The sequence below is a fragment of the Aquila chrysaetos genome, assembly GCF_900496995.4.
Source record: "Aquila chrysaetos chrysaetos chromosome W unlocalized genomic scaffold, bAquChr1.4 W_unloc_4, whole genome shotgun sequence".
In the NCBI taxonomy this organism is placed as follows: Eukaryota; Metazoa; Chordata; class Aves; order Accipitriformes; family Accipitridae; genus Aquila; species Aquila chrysaetos.
Genome location: NW_024470324.1, coordinates 1582185 through 1597604, shown reverse-complemented (window position 1 = coordinate 1597604; position 15420 = coordinate 1582185). Strand labels below are relative to the sequence as shown.

Sequence of the window (15420 nt, the reverse complement as noted above, 5' to 3'; positions counted from 1 at the left end):
ATTGATCGCCAGGGTTGATTCGGCTGATCTGGCTGGCTAGGCGGGTGTCCCCTTCATCCCTCACCGCTCCATGTGTGTCCCTCCCGAAGCTGCGCGCTCGGTCGAAGAGGACGACCTTCGCCGATAGAGACGTACCGTTCATCAGTCAAGGGTATACGGTAGCTGCGCTCCCCTGCTAGAACCTTTTTTAGGACAAAAGGAAATGGCCTCAAGTTGAGGCAAGGGAGATTTAGGTAGATATTAGGAAAAATTTCTTTACTGAGAGGGTTGTCAAACACTGGAATGGGCTGCCCAGGGAAGTGGTTGAGTCACCATCCCTGGAGATATTCAAAAAGCGAGTGGACAGGGTACTTCAGGATATGGTTTAGTGGGCATGGTTAATGGTTGGACTCAATGATCTTGAAGGTCTTTTCCAACCTAAATGATTCTATGATTCTATGATTCTATGATTTGCACTCAGCATTGTCACCTCTATACTTTGGGAGCCATCTGTGGGAAACTAGTAATAATTACACCATATACCTTTCCTCCTCGGAGAGCCAATCTATGGGTGGGGTACTTTTCTTCCCCTCTCTCCTTCAGTCCAGTTACAATGGTGTTTGAGAATTTTGAAAAATTTGAATACTCTTGGGATGTTGAGACCAGCACAGTCCTAGCCCTACTGCTAGGAATCATCATGTGGTTCACCTCTTGTTTAAGGTTAAACAAATATTTAAGAAGATCACCCAGAGATCTTCCCCGAGGCTGGATAATTATGAGTGGCAGGGTGTGTGGGGTAGTATGGGCAAGTACCTAGAAAAGTGGGCACCTCCAATGTTTTGGAAATTCACCCTTGAACAAGTGCAGAATCTGGAAGAACTAGTAAAATATTTGGAAAAGGTATGCTGTCACGCCGGCAGCTCCAGAGAGATACAAATCACTGCAACGTGCTGGGGCCTGGCCCATGCCTATGGATCCCTGTTCAACACCACTCATTACCCTCAAGGGGAACAGAAGGTCTCTGGATCTAACAACAAAATGATGAGCACTGCGGTCACCCAAACCTCCGCAACGGGTGCCGCGGCCTCTCCAGCCCCAGTGACGAGCATTGCGGCCACCCAGACCTTGGCGACAGGCACCGTGACCCCTCCAGCCCTGGCAACGAAAACTGTGGCTACCCAAACCTCAGCAACAGGCACTGCAGCCCCTCCAGCCGCGGCAACGAGCACGGCAGTTACCCAAAGCTTGGCGATGAGCACTGCGACCCCTCCAGCCCCGGTGACGAGCACTGCTGCTGCCCAAACCTCGGCAAAGGGCACTGCGACCCCTCCAGCCCCGGCGACGAGCACTGCGGCTACCCAAACCCCGGTGACAGACTCTGTGGTTATCCAAAACCCGGCGTGCAGTACTGCAAATGAACCAGCAGACCAAACTGCACCAGTATCAGTTGCCCCCGTACAGAAAAAGAAATATACAAAAAAATCAGTTCACTTAGCGAAGGAGGAAGATGAGCCAGGGTCATCACAGGAACAGGAAGAAGAGGCAGAACCAGAGGTAATAACCCGGTCCCTATCCTTGAGTGAGCTGCGGGATATGCAAAAAGATTTCGGCTGCCGTATAGGTGAGCATATTATCACCTGGCTCCTCCGATGCTGGGACAATGGGGCTGATGGCTTGGAATTAGAAGGTAGGGAAGCCAAGCAGCTGGGATCACTTGCCAGGGAAGGTGGCATTGACAAGGCAATTGGAAAAGGGACACAAGCCATCAGCCTCTGGAGGCGACTCCTGTCAAGTGTGAAGGAAAGGTACCCCTTTAAGGAAGATGTTATATGTCAATGAGGCAAGTGGACCACCATGGAGAGAGGTATCCAATATCTGAGGGAATTAGCTGTGCTAGAGACGATTCATCATGACCCGAACAACCCACAATTACCCAAAGATCCAGACGAAGTCCAATGCAAACGACCCATGTGGCGGAAGTTTGTACGGAGTGCACCATCGTCCTATGCCAACTCACTGGTGATAATGACCTGGAAAGATGAAGAGGCACCGACAGTGGATGAAGTGGCTCACCAACTCCATCAATGCAAAGAAAATCTCTCCTCCTCCCTACAAGCCTGCATTTTGGCTGTGGAGAAGCTGTCCGAGGATTTCCAACAATTCAAAGAGGATATGTCCTATTGCCCACCTGTAAGGACCAATGTCTCAGCTATTAGGAGTGAGCGCTCCTCTGCCCAAGAGAGAGAATATAGAAGGTACACACCACGAGGTGCCCTGTGGTTTTACCTATGTGATCATGGAGAGGACATGAGGAAATGGGATGGAAAACCTACCTCGGTCCTAAATGCACGGGTACGTGAGCTGCGAGGAAAAACCACCACAAAAGGGGATTCTACTAGGAAAAATGCCCCTCCAGTTTCCAAACAGAGTAGAAGGGCTGATCTTATTTCTGATCCTCTTGAAGGGACTTCTGAGCCAATTATACAAGAAGTGAATACTGGATACTCTGGCCAGAATGAGAGGGGCCCTGCCTCCAGCCAGGTGGAGGAAAGGGATAACCGGGTCTATTGGACTGTGTGGATTCGATGGCCTGGCACGTTAGACCCACAGGAGTATAAGGCTCTAGCAGACACCGGCGCACAGTGTACTCTAATGCCATCAAGTTATAAAGGGGCAGAACCCATCTGTATTTCTGGTGTGACAGGGGGATCCCAAGAGTTAACTGTATTGGAAGCTGAAGTAAGCCTAACTGGGAATGAATGGCAGAAACACCCCATTGTGACTGGTCCGGAGGCTCCATGTATCCTTGGCATAGACTATCTCAGGAGAGGGTATTTTAAGGACCCAAAAGGGTATCGATGGGCTTTTGGTATAGCTGTCTTGGAGACGGAGGGCACTGAACAGCTGTCTACCCTGCCTGGTCTCTCTCAAGACCCTTCGATTGTGGGGTTGCTGAAGGTTGAAGAACAACAAGTGCCAATTGCTACCACGACGGTGCACCAGCGCCAATATTGCACCAACCGAGACTCCCTGATTCCCATCCACAAGTTGATTCGCCAACTGGAGAGCCAAGGAGTGATCAGCAAAACTCGCTCACCCTTTAATAGTCCCATATGGCCAGTGCGAAAGTCTAACGGGGAGTGGAGACTAACAGTTGACTATCGTGGCCTGAATGAAGTTACGCCACCGCTGAGTGCTGCCGTTCCAGATATGCTAGAACTTCAATACGAACTAGAGTCAAAGGCAGCCAAGTGGTATGCTACAATGGACACTGCTAATGCGTTTTTCTCAATCCCTCTAGCAGCAGAGTGTCGTCCACAATTTGCCTTTACTTGGAGGGGTGTCCAGTACACTTGGAATTGATTGCCCCAGGGGTGGAAACACAGCCCCACCATTTGCCATGGACTGATCCAGGCTGCACTGGAACAGGGTGAAGCTCCGGAACACCTGCAATATGATGACAATTGATGACATCATCATATGGGGCAACACAGCAGAAGAAGTTTTTGAGAAGGGGAAGAAAATATTCCAAATCCTTCTGAAAGCCGGTTTTGCCATAAAAGAAAGTAAGGTCAAGGGACCTGCATGGGAGATCCAGTTTTTAGGAATAAAATGGCAAGATGGACGTCGTCAGATCCCAATGGACGTGATTAACAAAATAGCAGCTATGTCCCCACTGACTAATAAAAAGGAAACACAGGCCTTCTTAGGTGTTGTGGGTTTTTGGAGAATGCATATTCCAAATTACAGTCTGATTGTAAGCCCTCTCTATCAAGTGACCCGGAAGAAGAATGATTTTAAATGGGGCCCTGAGCAACAGCAAGCCTTTGAACAAATTAAACGGGAAATAGTTCATGCAGTAGCCCTTGGACCAGTCTGGGCAGGACAAGATGTTAAAAATGTGCTCTATACTGCAGCCGGAGAGAATGGCCCTACCTGGAGCCTCTGGCAGAAAGCACCTGGGGAGACCCGAGGCCGACCTCTGGGGTTTTGGAGTCGGGGATACATAGGATCTGAGGCCCGCTATACTCCAACTGAAAAAGAGATATTGGCAGCATATGAAGGAGTTCGAGCCGCCTCAGAAGTGGTTGGTACTGAAACACAGCTCCTCTTAGCACCCCGACTGCCAGTGCTGGGCTGGATGTTCAAAGGGAAAGTCTCCTCTACACATCATGCGGCTGATGCCACGTGGAGTAAGTGGGCCGCACTGATCACACAACGGGCTCGCATAGGAAACCCCAGTCGCACAGGAATTGTGGAAGCGATCATGGACTGGCCAGAAGGCAAAGATTTTGGAATGTCGCCAGAGGAGGAGGTGACACGGGCTGAAGAGGCCCCGCTGTATAATAAACTGCCAGAAAATGAGAGGCAATATGCCCTGTTCACTGATGGGTCCTGTCGCATTGTGGGAAAGCATCAGAGGTGGAAAGCTGCTGTATGGAGTCCTACACGACAAGTCGCAGAAACTGCTGAAGGAGAAGGTGAATTGAGTCAGTTTGCAGAGGTGAAAGCCATCCAGCTAGCGTTAGACATTGCTGAAAGAGAGAAGTGGCCAGTGCTCTATCTCTATACTGACTCATGGATGGTGGCAAATGCCCTGTGGGGGTGGTTACAGCAATGGAAGCAGAGCAACTGGCAGCGCAGAGGTAAACCCATCTGGGCTGCCGCACTGTGGCAAGATATTGCGTCCCGGCTAGAGAATCTGGTTGTAAAAGTACGTCATGTAGATGCTCGCATACCCGAGTCAGGCCACTGAAGAACATCAAAGTAACCAACAGGTGGATCAGGCTGCCAAGACTGAAGTGGCTCAGGTGGACCTGTACTGGCAACATAGGGGTGAGCTATTTATGGCTCGATGGGCCCATGATGCTTCAGGCCATCAGGAAAGAGATGCAACACATAGATGCGCTCGTGACCGAGGGGTGGACTTGACCATGGACACTATTGCACAGATTATCCATGAATGTGAAACATGTGCTGCAATTAAGGAAGCCAAGCGGCTAAACCCCTGTCGTATGGAGGGCAATGGCTGAAATATAAACATGGGGAGGCCTGGCCGATTGACTATATCACACTCCCACAAACTCGCCAAGGCAAGCGCTATGTGCTCACAATGGTGGAAACAACCACCGGATGGCTGGAAACATATTCTGTACCCCATGCCACCGCCCGGAACACTCTCCTGGGCCTTGAAAAGCAGGTCTTGTGGCGACATGGCACCCCAGAGAGAATCGAGTCAGACAACGGGACTCATTTCCAAAACAGCCTCATAGACACCTGGGCCAAAGAGCATGGCATTGAGTGGGTGTATCACATCCCCTATCATGCACCAGCCTCTGGGAAAATTGAGCGATACAATGGACTGTTAAAGACTACATTGAGAGCAATGGGGGGGTGGAACTTTCAAACATTGGGATACACATTTAGCATAAGCCACCTGGTTAGTCAACACCAGAGGATCTGCCCATCGGGGTGGTCCTGCCCAGTCAGAATTTTTACGTACTGTAGAAGGGGATAAAGTCCCTGTAGTGCACATAAAAAATATGTTAGGGAAGACAGTCTGGGTTTCTCCTGCCTCAGGTAAAGGTAAACCCATTCGTGGGATTGCTTTTGCTCAAGGGCCTGGGTGCACTTGGTGGGTGATGCGAAAAGATGGGGAAGTCCGATGTGTGCCTCAAGGGGATTTGATTTTAGGTGAGAATAGCCAGAATTAACCTGTATGATATTAGTTGCTATATAACCCTGCTACTGTATGTTATCATTACTATAATTGTTATATGCTATATCCATAGTACTATTGTTACCGAAAAGCTCGGAATGAGGAACTTATCAACACCAATTTAGTGTAGATAAGCAGACACTTCTTTATTGACGGCCGGGTGCGCGGGCGAGTCCTCTCACAAACCACACACACCTGTCACCAAAACAATACACCTTATATTAAGACTTATTGATACATATTCATTAGATTTCCAAGAAAAGTTGTACATATTCATTAGACTTCCGGGAAATCATTAGCATATGTAAATGTCCTTTACGCAGGCGCAGTGAAGGTCTCTGGTGGTCCTCAGGAGTCCTCTGGTGGTCTTTCATAGTCTTCCTCACTCGTCCGTTTCTTGACCTCTCAGGTGTCTCCAAGCAGCAAACTGGTGTCCATAACGGTTTCCTTAGTTATTAAAACAAACACTACAAGACTACCAATCTTTGTCAAAACTTCTGTGGTTAAATGATTTTGAACAATACTTAAATTCTTATGGTTACACATTATACATTTTCTAAGCTCCTAAGTTCCTAAGGCTACATTTCAAACTTAACACTCCCATACTTATGCTTCGCAATTTTCTACTTTTTAGTCAAACCAAACTCTTTTATAATCAGATTTTAATTTCTTTATCTTGTTATCTAAGTTCTAAATGTTCCTACTAGATGATTTTAGCCAATTTCTCCAGCCTTGGTACTGGGCTATACAGGGGATTTCACAGCAGGTACTGGTTGGTGGTTAAATGTATAAAATGCAACATACATATGATTTTGCTAAAATATTAAAATTAAATATGATTAATTCTAACTAATAACAAATCAATAACACTATAGTAAGAATTAGATCAAGCAAGAATGAACTGTGATAAAACTGAGCAAAGCGCAGTAGTGATGGAACCAGAACTGTCTCCAGCATGCAACAATCCAACGGTGCACACCATCCTCCTGCTGCGTCCGGTGTCAACTGCTCGTCACACTGCACTGAAGCCCAATTCTGCTCTACCGACTGAGAGGACTTTGCACCATCCCTCCTCCTCGGAAAGACTGGTATGACAGATGGAGTCCAGAGTCGGAAACTAAATGAACTCAACGAACATTTAATGAACATAACCCATAAACTAAAGGAATGATATCTCTGTGTGTGTGTACATATATATATATATATATATATATCTCATTGTTCATTTGTCTTAAAGGGATGGAAAAGGTGATGATGATTGACCAGGATGTAACTAAAGGTTTTGGAACTGAGCATGATGTCAATGGTATAGAATAAGGGGTGGAGACTGTCCTGGTTTCAGCTGGGATAGAGTTAACTGTCTTCCTAGTAGCTGGTATGGTGCTATGTTTTGAGTTAGGTATGAGAAGAATGTTGATAACACTGATGTTTTCAGTTGTTGCTAAGTAGTGTTTAGTCTAAAGTCAAGGATTTTTCAGCTTCTCATGCCCAGCCAGCGAGAAAGCTGGAGAGGCACAAGAAGTTGGCACAGGACACAGCCAGGGCACCTGACCCAAAGTGGCCAAAGGGGTATTCCATACCATGTGATGTCCCATCTAGTATAGGAACTGGGAAGTGGGGGGCAGGGAATCACCTCTCGGGGACTAGCTGGGTGTCGGTCGGCAGGTGGTGAGCAATTGCACTGCGCATCATTTGTACATTCCAATCCGTTTATTATTGCTGTTGTCATTTTATTAGTGTTATCATTATCATTATTAGTTTCTTCTTTTCTGTTCTATTAAACCGTTCTTATCTCAACCCGTGGGTTTTGCTTCTTTTTCCCGATTTTCTTCCCCATCCCACTGGGTGGGGGGAGAGTGAGTGAGCGGCTGCGTGGTGTTTAGTTGCTAGCTGGGGTTAAACCACGACAATCATAAACTTCCTGGACATGAACGAGTCCTACAAAAACAACAGTAGCTCTGATTTTTAATAGGAGACTGGAAGTGAAGGAACCAAGTAGCAAAATCTCAAAATGTCCATATGTGGTATATGATGTATTTCTGATGCTAATGTCTTCTTTCTTCTCCTTTTGCCACAGTTGCAGAACAAGCAACAGGAAGAGTTTGATGGGCAATCGCCAGTCTCCAGCTCTGGCTCTGTCTCATTCACCTCTCTCAGCTCATGCAGGTGATTTTATATTTATGCTACTACTGCTATTATTAAATTGTTAAAATCTCTATATGAGCAAAGGAAACCAGATAAATTCTCTATCCTGCTCCTTTCCATTGTTTGTAATAGCAAAAAGTTGCTTATAATTCCATCCAAATTTCTGGTACATTTAGATCTATAAATCCGATGTTATGGCGAGAAGCAGTCCGGAAATACCTAACATGGATCATGTAGCTCCCCGCCCCCGACCTTGCATTTGGACAGATTCTGATGCATTTTCTCCTCCTTCCCTCTTTGGGCCTAGTTCAGCGTGAAAAGGATATAAAATAGCTTGTAACACATGGTAAAGCTAGTGGAGTTGGTGAGTAGGGTATTACATTCTATTCCTAGTGCTTTTGCTCCCTAGGATTTGTGACATGAAGCACATTGCTGGAAATTTCTGTGCTTCAGTTTCCACAAACAATAAATCTGTTTCACTGCTAAAGCACCTGAAGCACTTAAAGACTGAATGAAAGTCTGCAAATAAGAGACTTCATTGATATGTTTGTCTTTATTTTGAAAAGGAAAATTTTTAGCATATCAAAACACATTTCCTCAAACATTTATTCTGTCTTATGTTTTTGGGACATTGGCTGTAACTACACACCAAAATTAAAGCCCCACACCAATCCTTTTATAGGCAATGACACTGAATACTTTGTAGAACTGATCTCAGATGGATGCTGAAAGAGAAGGTGCAGAGTTTCATCTGCATTTTTTCAAGAGGATGGTGAGTGTAGTAAGGTATCTCCAGTTTTCTTGTGGTAGCAATATTATTAGAGAAACTATGGTGGTGGTTCTTACTCTGAGCAGCAGGCTGTCACAATCAGGAATCCAGACAAGAACATGAAGATTTGTAAAGAGTTCAGGGCAGCATAGCATTTAAAACAAACAAACAAAGAAAATCATGGTGCAGACTATTTTAAAACTCAAGCTAATGGGCTTTTCCAGCTGACTGCCTGCTGCTGTGTAGGCAGGTCATCTGCACCTCCCAGCCTGCAAAGTGAATAATTATAATCTCAGCAAGTCAGGGCATTCAGGTATCCCCACCTCAGCAGTCACAGGAACTTGTTCCTGTGGATGCTACTAACCCTTAATGATTAATAGTCATGAGTGGTGCTGCTTAATTTTATCTGCTGTAGGAATAAGATTTAGCTGTTAGGAGCTATGCTATTGTTGCGTTAAAGCGTAAATAAGTTTGGCAGAAAATAAACCCCCTTGCATTCCAGCTTGTCCTCAGATATCAGAGGGGCTGGGGGCGGCTAGGCTTAGATTCTGAATGATGCCAAATTCAGCACTATAAGTCCGGTCGCGTTCAATATATGGAACTGTCACAATTACAGATGCACTAATAGCGCACTGTACTTTCAGTTTAGTCATGTTCAACGAACTATCATGGCTAGATTAATGAACAGTACAGTTTATTAAAGCAACAGGAGTACAGGTTCTTTTGGATTGCCGGTGATAAATACACTGTCTGCAAAGCACATGCAAATAATAATACAGTTGACTATAAGCACCCTCAATTATGGAAAAACTCTATAGAAATTTCTAAGTTTCCCGGGGAAGCACTCGGTATGACCGAGGGTTTGAATCTTACCCAGTAGGCGTCCCTATGGGAGGGAGGAGAGGTTCAGCCCATCAACTGATCCCAGAACTCAGCGATGTCCTCCTGACTTGTCTATGATGGTGTCTTCCCTAGCGTTCCTCCTCTCTTAAGCCCTTTTATACTATTTTCTTATTTTTAGGTGGAGCTTGAGTGACTCTAGTCATACATACCTTTCCTTTGATTGGTATAAAATCTTCTTGCCTTACCTTTAAAGGTATATGCTAGAGAAAATTCAGAGCGCATGCTCAGTGAGGGGTGGTCGCACCTTGGAGGCAGGTAGTTTTTGGGATGGAGGTGTGTTTTGGTGTTATAATGAGATTATAATGAGCAAAGTTCACCCAGAGGACATGATTTAGTGTGTCACTACTCCAGAACTGGGCATTTATGATATAAATCAGAAGTAAGGCAATAGCGTTGACAGAACCTCATTGTTTCTCCTCCTTGCTTCAGTGGATTCAATGCAGGGACCTTCCATTCTTGTTCCAGTAGTTCCAGTTCCCTATCCCTATGGTGATATCACAGAGCCTGGCCGCGGTGTCTCCACTCCGCTCCACCCTCCTTGTAGTTTCTCTTAGAGTCAGCATACCAAGCTCCCCTGGTGTTGCTAACATCTAAGGTTGCAGGTTATGTTGCTTAGGGAATTATTATGGAACAGATTTCGTGTATATCCACTGCATTCCACCCTGGAGGTTCACCTTCCCTTAAGAGGGGACACACACATATCAATAAGTCACCTCCAGCAATTATTCCACAGCTATAAATCTTACTTGTCTGTATTTTAGTAAAATGTTTCATGTGGTGCCACTAAGACGAGAGGTACTAGGACAAGAATTGCAAGATAAGTAGGAAATTGTGTAAAGGGGAAAGGACGGGGGTTGTGCTAAAATGAGAAATATTATAAAGTGGGAGCGGAGGTTATCAGTAGAGTCCTTAGGTTTTGGTTTTGTGGCCAAACCTTTTTAATCTTTTTATAAGTGTCATTGGCATAAAATTACTGTAGCTGCTGTAAAGTTCGAAGACATCCAGTATGGATCAGCATTGGGCAACTGTGTTGAGGTGACTGAATGATCTTGAAGACTGGAATAAAAAAAGTACAAAATTACATAGCAACATGCAGTATTTTGTGCTGGAGGATCAGTAACAGAAATATCTACTGTAAACTCTGGACTCATCTGTTATAAGGAATTTAGGGAACGACCTGACTGCATTTTGTGGATCAGATGGTGTTTGTACGGACCAGTCTAGTGTAGCTTTGAAAAATCAAATCTCCAAAAATGTATAAAGGAAGTTATTTTCAGTTGAATCTGGGAAGATTTCATGCCACTGTACAACATCCTGGTTAGATTTCATCTGGAATACTGTGTGCTTTTGCGGCCATATGTGTTCAGATGTGATCACGTGGGGAAAGGCTAGTAGGATAGAATGTGAGAGCTTTTTGTGTAAGACTAAAATACTATTACTTGTTTGGCTTAGCAAAAAGGAAGCCTGAAAAGCCTGTGTTGTCATCTAAATCAGTCAGAGGTGTTTTCTTCATGGAATGGGAAGAGAAATACACGCTGGCCATATATACCACAACATGAGGGTTCTTGAAGAATTGTCCACTAAGTATGGCGGTGGCAAACATGACCTTTCCTGTTGGATTCAATAAATTTATGAATGGGATTACATGATGAAATTGCCTAAAACAAAATTTAAGGCCAAGGACGTCTTACCTCCGCTTGTAATCCTTTTTCTAGCATTTTATAGGTCCGCCTAGACCTTTCTAGGCAGACCCTGTTAGTGCGCTAAATGCTAATATTCTGCTCTCACTACGTGTTGCTTGTATCACATAATTTCATTTGATAGACGTACTTTAGCTAGCTACATTGAAGTATAGTGATGAACAAAGTTGTTTTAACCGTATATTTTAGTTGTGTTAGGCTTTGAATCACACTGGAGGCATTTGCATGTGTGCGTCAACTTTAGAGTTACTTTCCCTGGATTTTTAACTTTAATCCTGTGGGTTTTGTCCAAGGTAGGTGATAATGAGTACTGGCTTACTACAGTCTATTTGAAGCAAAGAAGAATCTCTCATATTCAGCTTCTGTGCTATTCTGCTTTAGCTACAATCTACGTTGACTGGATTTTGGGGAAAGGAGGACTAGGTTTGTAAATGAAAGAAGCCTTAGTGTGTTTTCATGGTGAAATATGAGAATGCTGAAAGCTAAAGATAAAGCAGGGTTCTGAATCTTTTTTTTTTTTTTAAGAAAACTGATATTTACAGAAAGGAAAATAATACAGTATTTCAAGTATTCTGATTGTTGTCACATGTAGAAAAATAGAAACTTTTTTGCTAAAATCAAACTTTTTATTTAGTCTTGCTTTTGGGTAAAGTGAAACTGTTCTAGCAATTTCAGAGCACCTTCAGAGTTTAGGGACTGGAGAGGAAAGAGTAAGTTACATGCAGATATAACTGACTTTTAAATTAAGTCCTATTAAAACATAGCATTGCTAGTATTATAAGTAAGTAGTGGTCAAAACATGCGAAGATCCCACTGTTCTTGTTCTCACTGTAAGTGTAGTTCATCTGGTTTTCTCTTGTTGCTGCTACTGTCTCCTAGTGCATTGGGCTGTGGGAATTGTGCTATGTCTCATCAGTATAAAGTTCACATTTCTTCTGGACTTGGGTTTCAATGTTAATTCCAGTTTGGAGAAATTAAAAAAATACAGATGCGGCTCTCCTACCCCTTCATGTCTGTCTAATGCTAGTATCTCCTGGAAGCAATTGAGTGCTAACTGAGCAAGCCAGGAGATTTCAGTGATATCCAGGATGAGAGTAAGGGATCTCCTTGAAACAAGCCAGCTGCTAACCATAACAAAGCTATTCAGCAAAAAGTCTGGGTAGAGGCGGCCTCCCCTGGCAAACAGATTTAAAGAGCTTGCAAGCCTTCCTTGCTGTTACTGGGGAAAGTCGTTTGCTGGCGTGAAGCATAATTAATCCAGTTTTTGAAATAGCTTGAGCTTCTCACCTCTGAGCAGATCTCAGTGGAAAGCACCTGCAGAAGTATTCGAAATGATTCTGCTGCCCAACTGTGTGTTCTGCTGACTGGCACGGTTTTTTGCAGTATGAAAGTCAGACCTGTAACTGTTGATGGTTTCTTGTGTATTGTTCACTTCACAGCATGGGTTCACCACCAAGTAAACTGACACAGAAGAACATATGTTCTATGGTATTGCTATTGTTATATTGTATTGCTGTGGTGCTGATGTACTGTGATTCATTTTAAAAGACCATCAAATAATGGCACCAAGACTTCAAACTGGAGCTGTCTTTTGATCCATCAGGAATTTGGGATAACAATTATCATTAACTGTTATTCCCTCAGTACTAACAGGAAGTCATTTTATCAGAAACTCTTTATTTTGTAAGTAGACAGCTATTAAAAATACATTAATAATATACAGTGACTGTAACATATGCCTCTTTAAAAGATTTAAAACATCTTCTTGGTATGTTGATTGTCTATTCATTGTGTTACTTCTCCCAGAGGATGCTGGAGTTAATTACCTACCTAATGCCTGACCATTTACCAGGTCAGAAACATCAACAGTAATCTCAGCAGCATAGAGATACCCTAGGACTAAAACATACAACAGCCAGCAGATCACAAAAACCAGCAGGATTTGAGTAATAAGCAAGCACTGCACATATGGACAGAGAATTAACTGGCACTGGTTTTTATTTGAAAGTCTCCCAGGTATTGACTTGCAGATGGGTGGATGAAGGTCAGGTATAGGACTCTGCTTCTAACCTATCTTGCTTTTCTGGAACACCACACCTTAAACCCTTAATAGCACTAGCTGTTTTTCCAGTCATTTGGGGTTTGGATTTTCATTCTCTGTTTCCAGGCTTATCCGAGTTCTTAGACTTCTAGATAAAGCTGCAGGATTTAGTATCCAGGTATTATGTATACAGATTTACCAGTTATGTTATTTTAAAAGCTCGTTTGTTTATTGGAAACAGTGCTTGCAAATTGATTTTCCTAATAACAGGATCTGATGCTCTTCCTGAATAAGACTTTGACTTCAGGTTTTATCCATAAGTAAGTGATCTTTGTTGCTTCTAGCGAGGAAGTTTGCAGCACTGCATCTCCTTGAATCCGCTGCAATAGTTATAAAATTATTGCATCTTTTCACCTTGTTTTTTGCTTCTTTGTGAAGGTTAAGCATATGTTTTGACTAACTGATGGACAGTTAGGCATGTCATTGATGTGTATTAAATAAGTATATAACCATATATAACTTTTAAATAGCTATCAGTGGAAAGGAATTTGATTTGTCAAATTATTTCCTGTCAAAAGCTGTTTATGTCCCACTGCATTAAGCCTAATTCTCTGCTTTTCTGCCAGAGTTTAAGGTAGTGTCTTTGTCTTTTTTCCTCTTATCTAAGTCCACAACACACTCCCAATTACAACTATTTTTTTTTCTAGTGCAGTAGCTAAAGTTTGTGACCATGTTTTATCTGCACAGTGTTACAATTATTTTTTTTTTAGCTTATCTTTATTAAATAAGCTCTGGTAGCAGCAAAAGAAATCCAGTTAGCTGTTAAATTAAATGAACTGTTGCTCTCAGTAATTTGGTGTTTGCAGTTCATACAGGACAAGAATAAATTGTGTTGGCCCTCAAATAAAGATTGAAATCTGTGCCACGTGTGGCTTCAGATTCCTTCCTTCCACCCCCCGCTCCAATCCCTTCAGGGAACGAAAATCCTTGCCACCTTGAAATTATCTAGGCCCTCAGAAGCGTCTGAAGAAGCTAAGAGGGGGAGAAGGGAATGTTGGAAGGACATAATTCAGCCATGATAGATAAATGGACAAAAAAGAGTCAGGGGTATTGGCCAGCAAGAGTGGAATCCTTGTCTCTTGGGGCCATGGGAAGGGCAGCTACAAAGACATGATTTAAGCACAGCTCAAAAAGCATCTTGCCATCTGCTTCTGGCCAAAAAAAGGCAGGGAAGGGGGTTCTCTGTGTTTGCTACCTAATGGCTCCATGATTACGCTTTCTGCTATAGAATTAATGGAATCTAAGGACATCACTATGAAAAATGCAATGTTAGTTCAAAATTTTGAGCAGAAATCAAAGCCACTTGAAGTCTTATAAAGACTCACTCTGTTATACTATCCTTTTCACACGTAGGTAATAATTTTCTCCTCAAAAATTAAATGTTGATTCTAACTGAATACGTAGAAGCTTTTTTTTATCTGTTGCTTAATGTTGCAGTCTCATTTATCTCCAAAAATAAAATACTACAACAAATAGATTACTTTGCATTACATTAATTTACTTGAATGTATCCTTATTACATTAATGTTCCTTATTTAAGGAAAGATTGATTTTTAGATGTATGCCAGTGCTACTTTAAATCAAATCTTTTTAGCTTTTGTGGTGTTTTTTTTTTCTTTTTTCCAGGGGTCATCTTTATTTCTTCTTTAGATACTGTGTCTCTTCTAGTTATAGGTGCTGAGGGGCAGAGGTGGCAGGAGCAGCTCTCAGCAGCTGCCTTCTTTCTGCACTCATATTGGCTAGCAGGAGGTTGGGTGCTTTAATATAAAGAAGTAACAGACCTTAAAGTTATAACCTGTTCACAATGTGCGGTCACTTCTTCTCATCACAGAGGGTGGTTGCATTTTCATACCTTGGTCTAACAAACTAAAGAAAAAAAATTAATTCAGCGTGTTTTGCCTGCTTGTTCAGGGTTCGGAGCTAGAAAAAAAATTGAACAATGAAAAATTCACACTAAAGCTCCTCTGGAAATGCTGTAGAGACTTTGTGTAAGGGCTAAATCCATGCTCTGTGATTTTTCTGTCTTTCAAGTATTTGTGTGATTTAAAAAAAAATACCTTGTTTCTGACATTCAAAATATATTTTTTCAAGCTAAAATAATGTT

At 43.1% G+C, this 15420-nt stretch overlaps 1 protein-coding gene across 2 annotated transcripts in view; it reads left to right on the top strand.

Annotated features, from left to right (window-relative positions):
• The window catches only part of LOC121233033 (microtubule-associated serine/threonine-protein kinase 4-like), a 235285-nt gene that overhangs the window by 64460 nt on the left and 155405 nt on the right, over window positions 1–15420 (top strand). For both annotated transcript variants that reach the window (XM_041121619.1, XM_041121618.1), the window contains one exon: window positions 7776–7864. In XM_041121619.1, the coding sequence (XP_040977553.1) occupies window positions 7776–7864 (89 nt within the window). The remainder of the gene's footprint in view (window positions 1–7775; window positions 7865–15420) is intronic.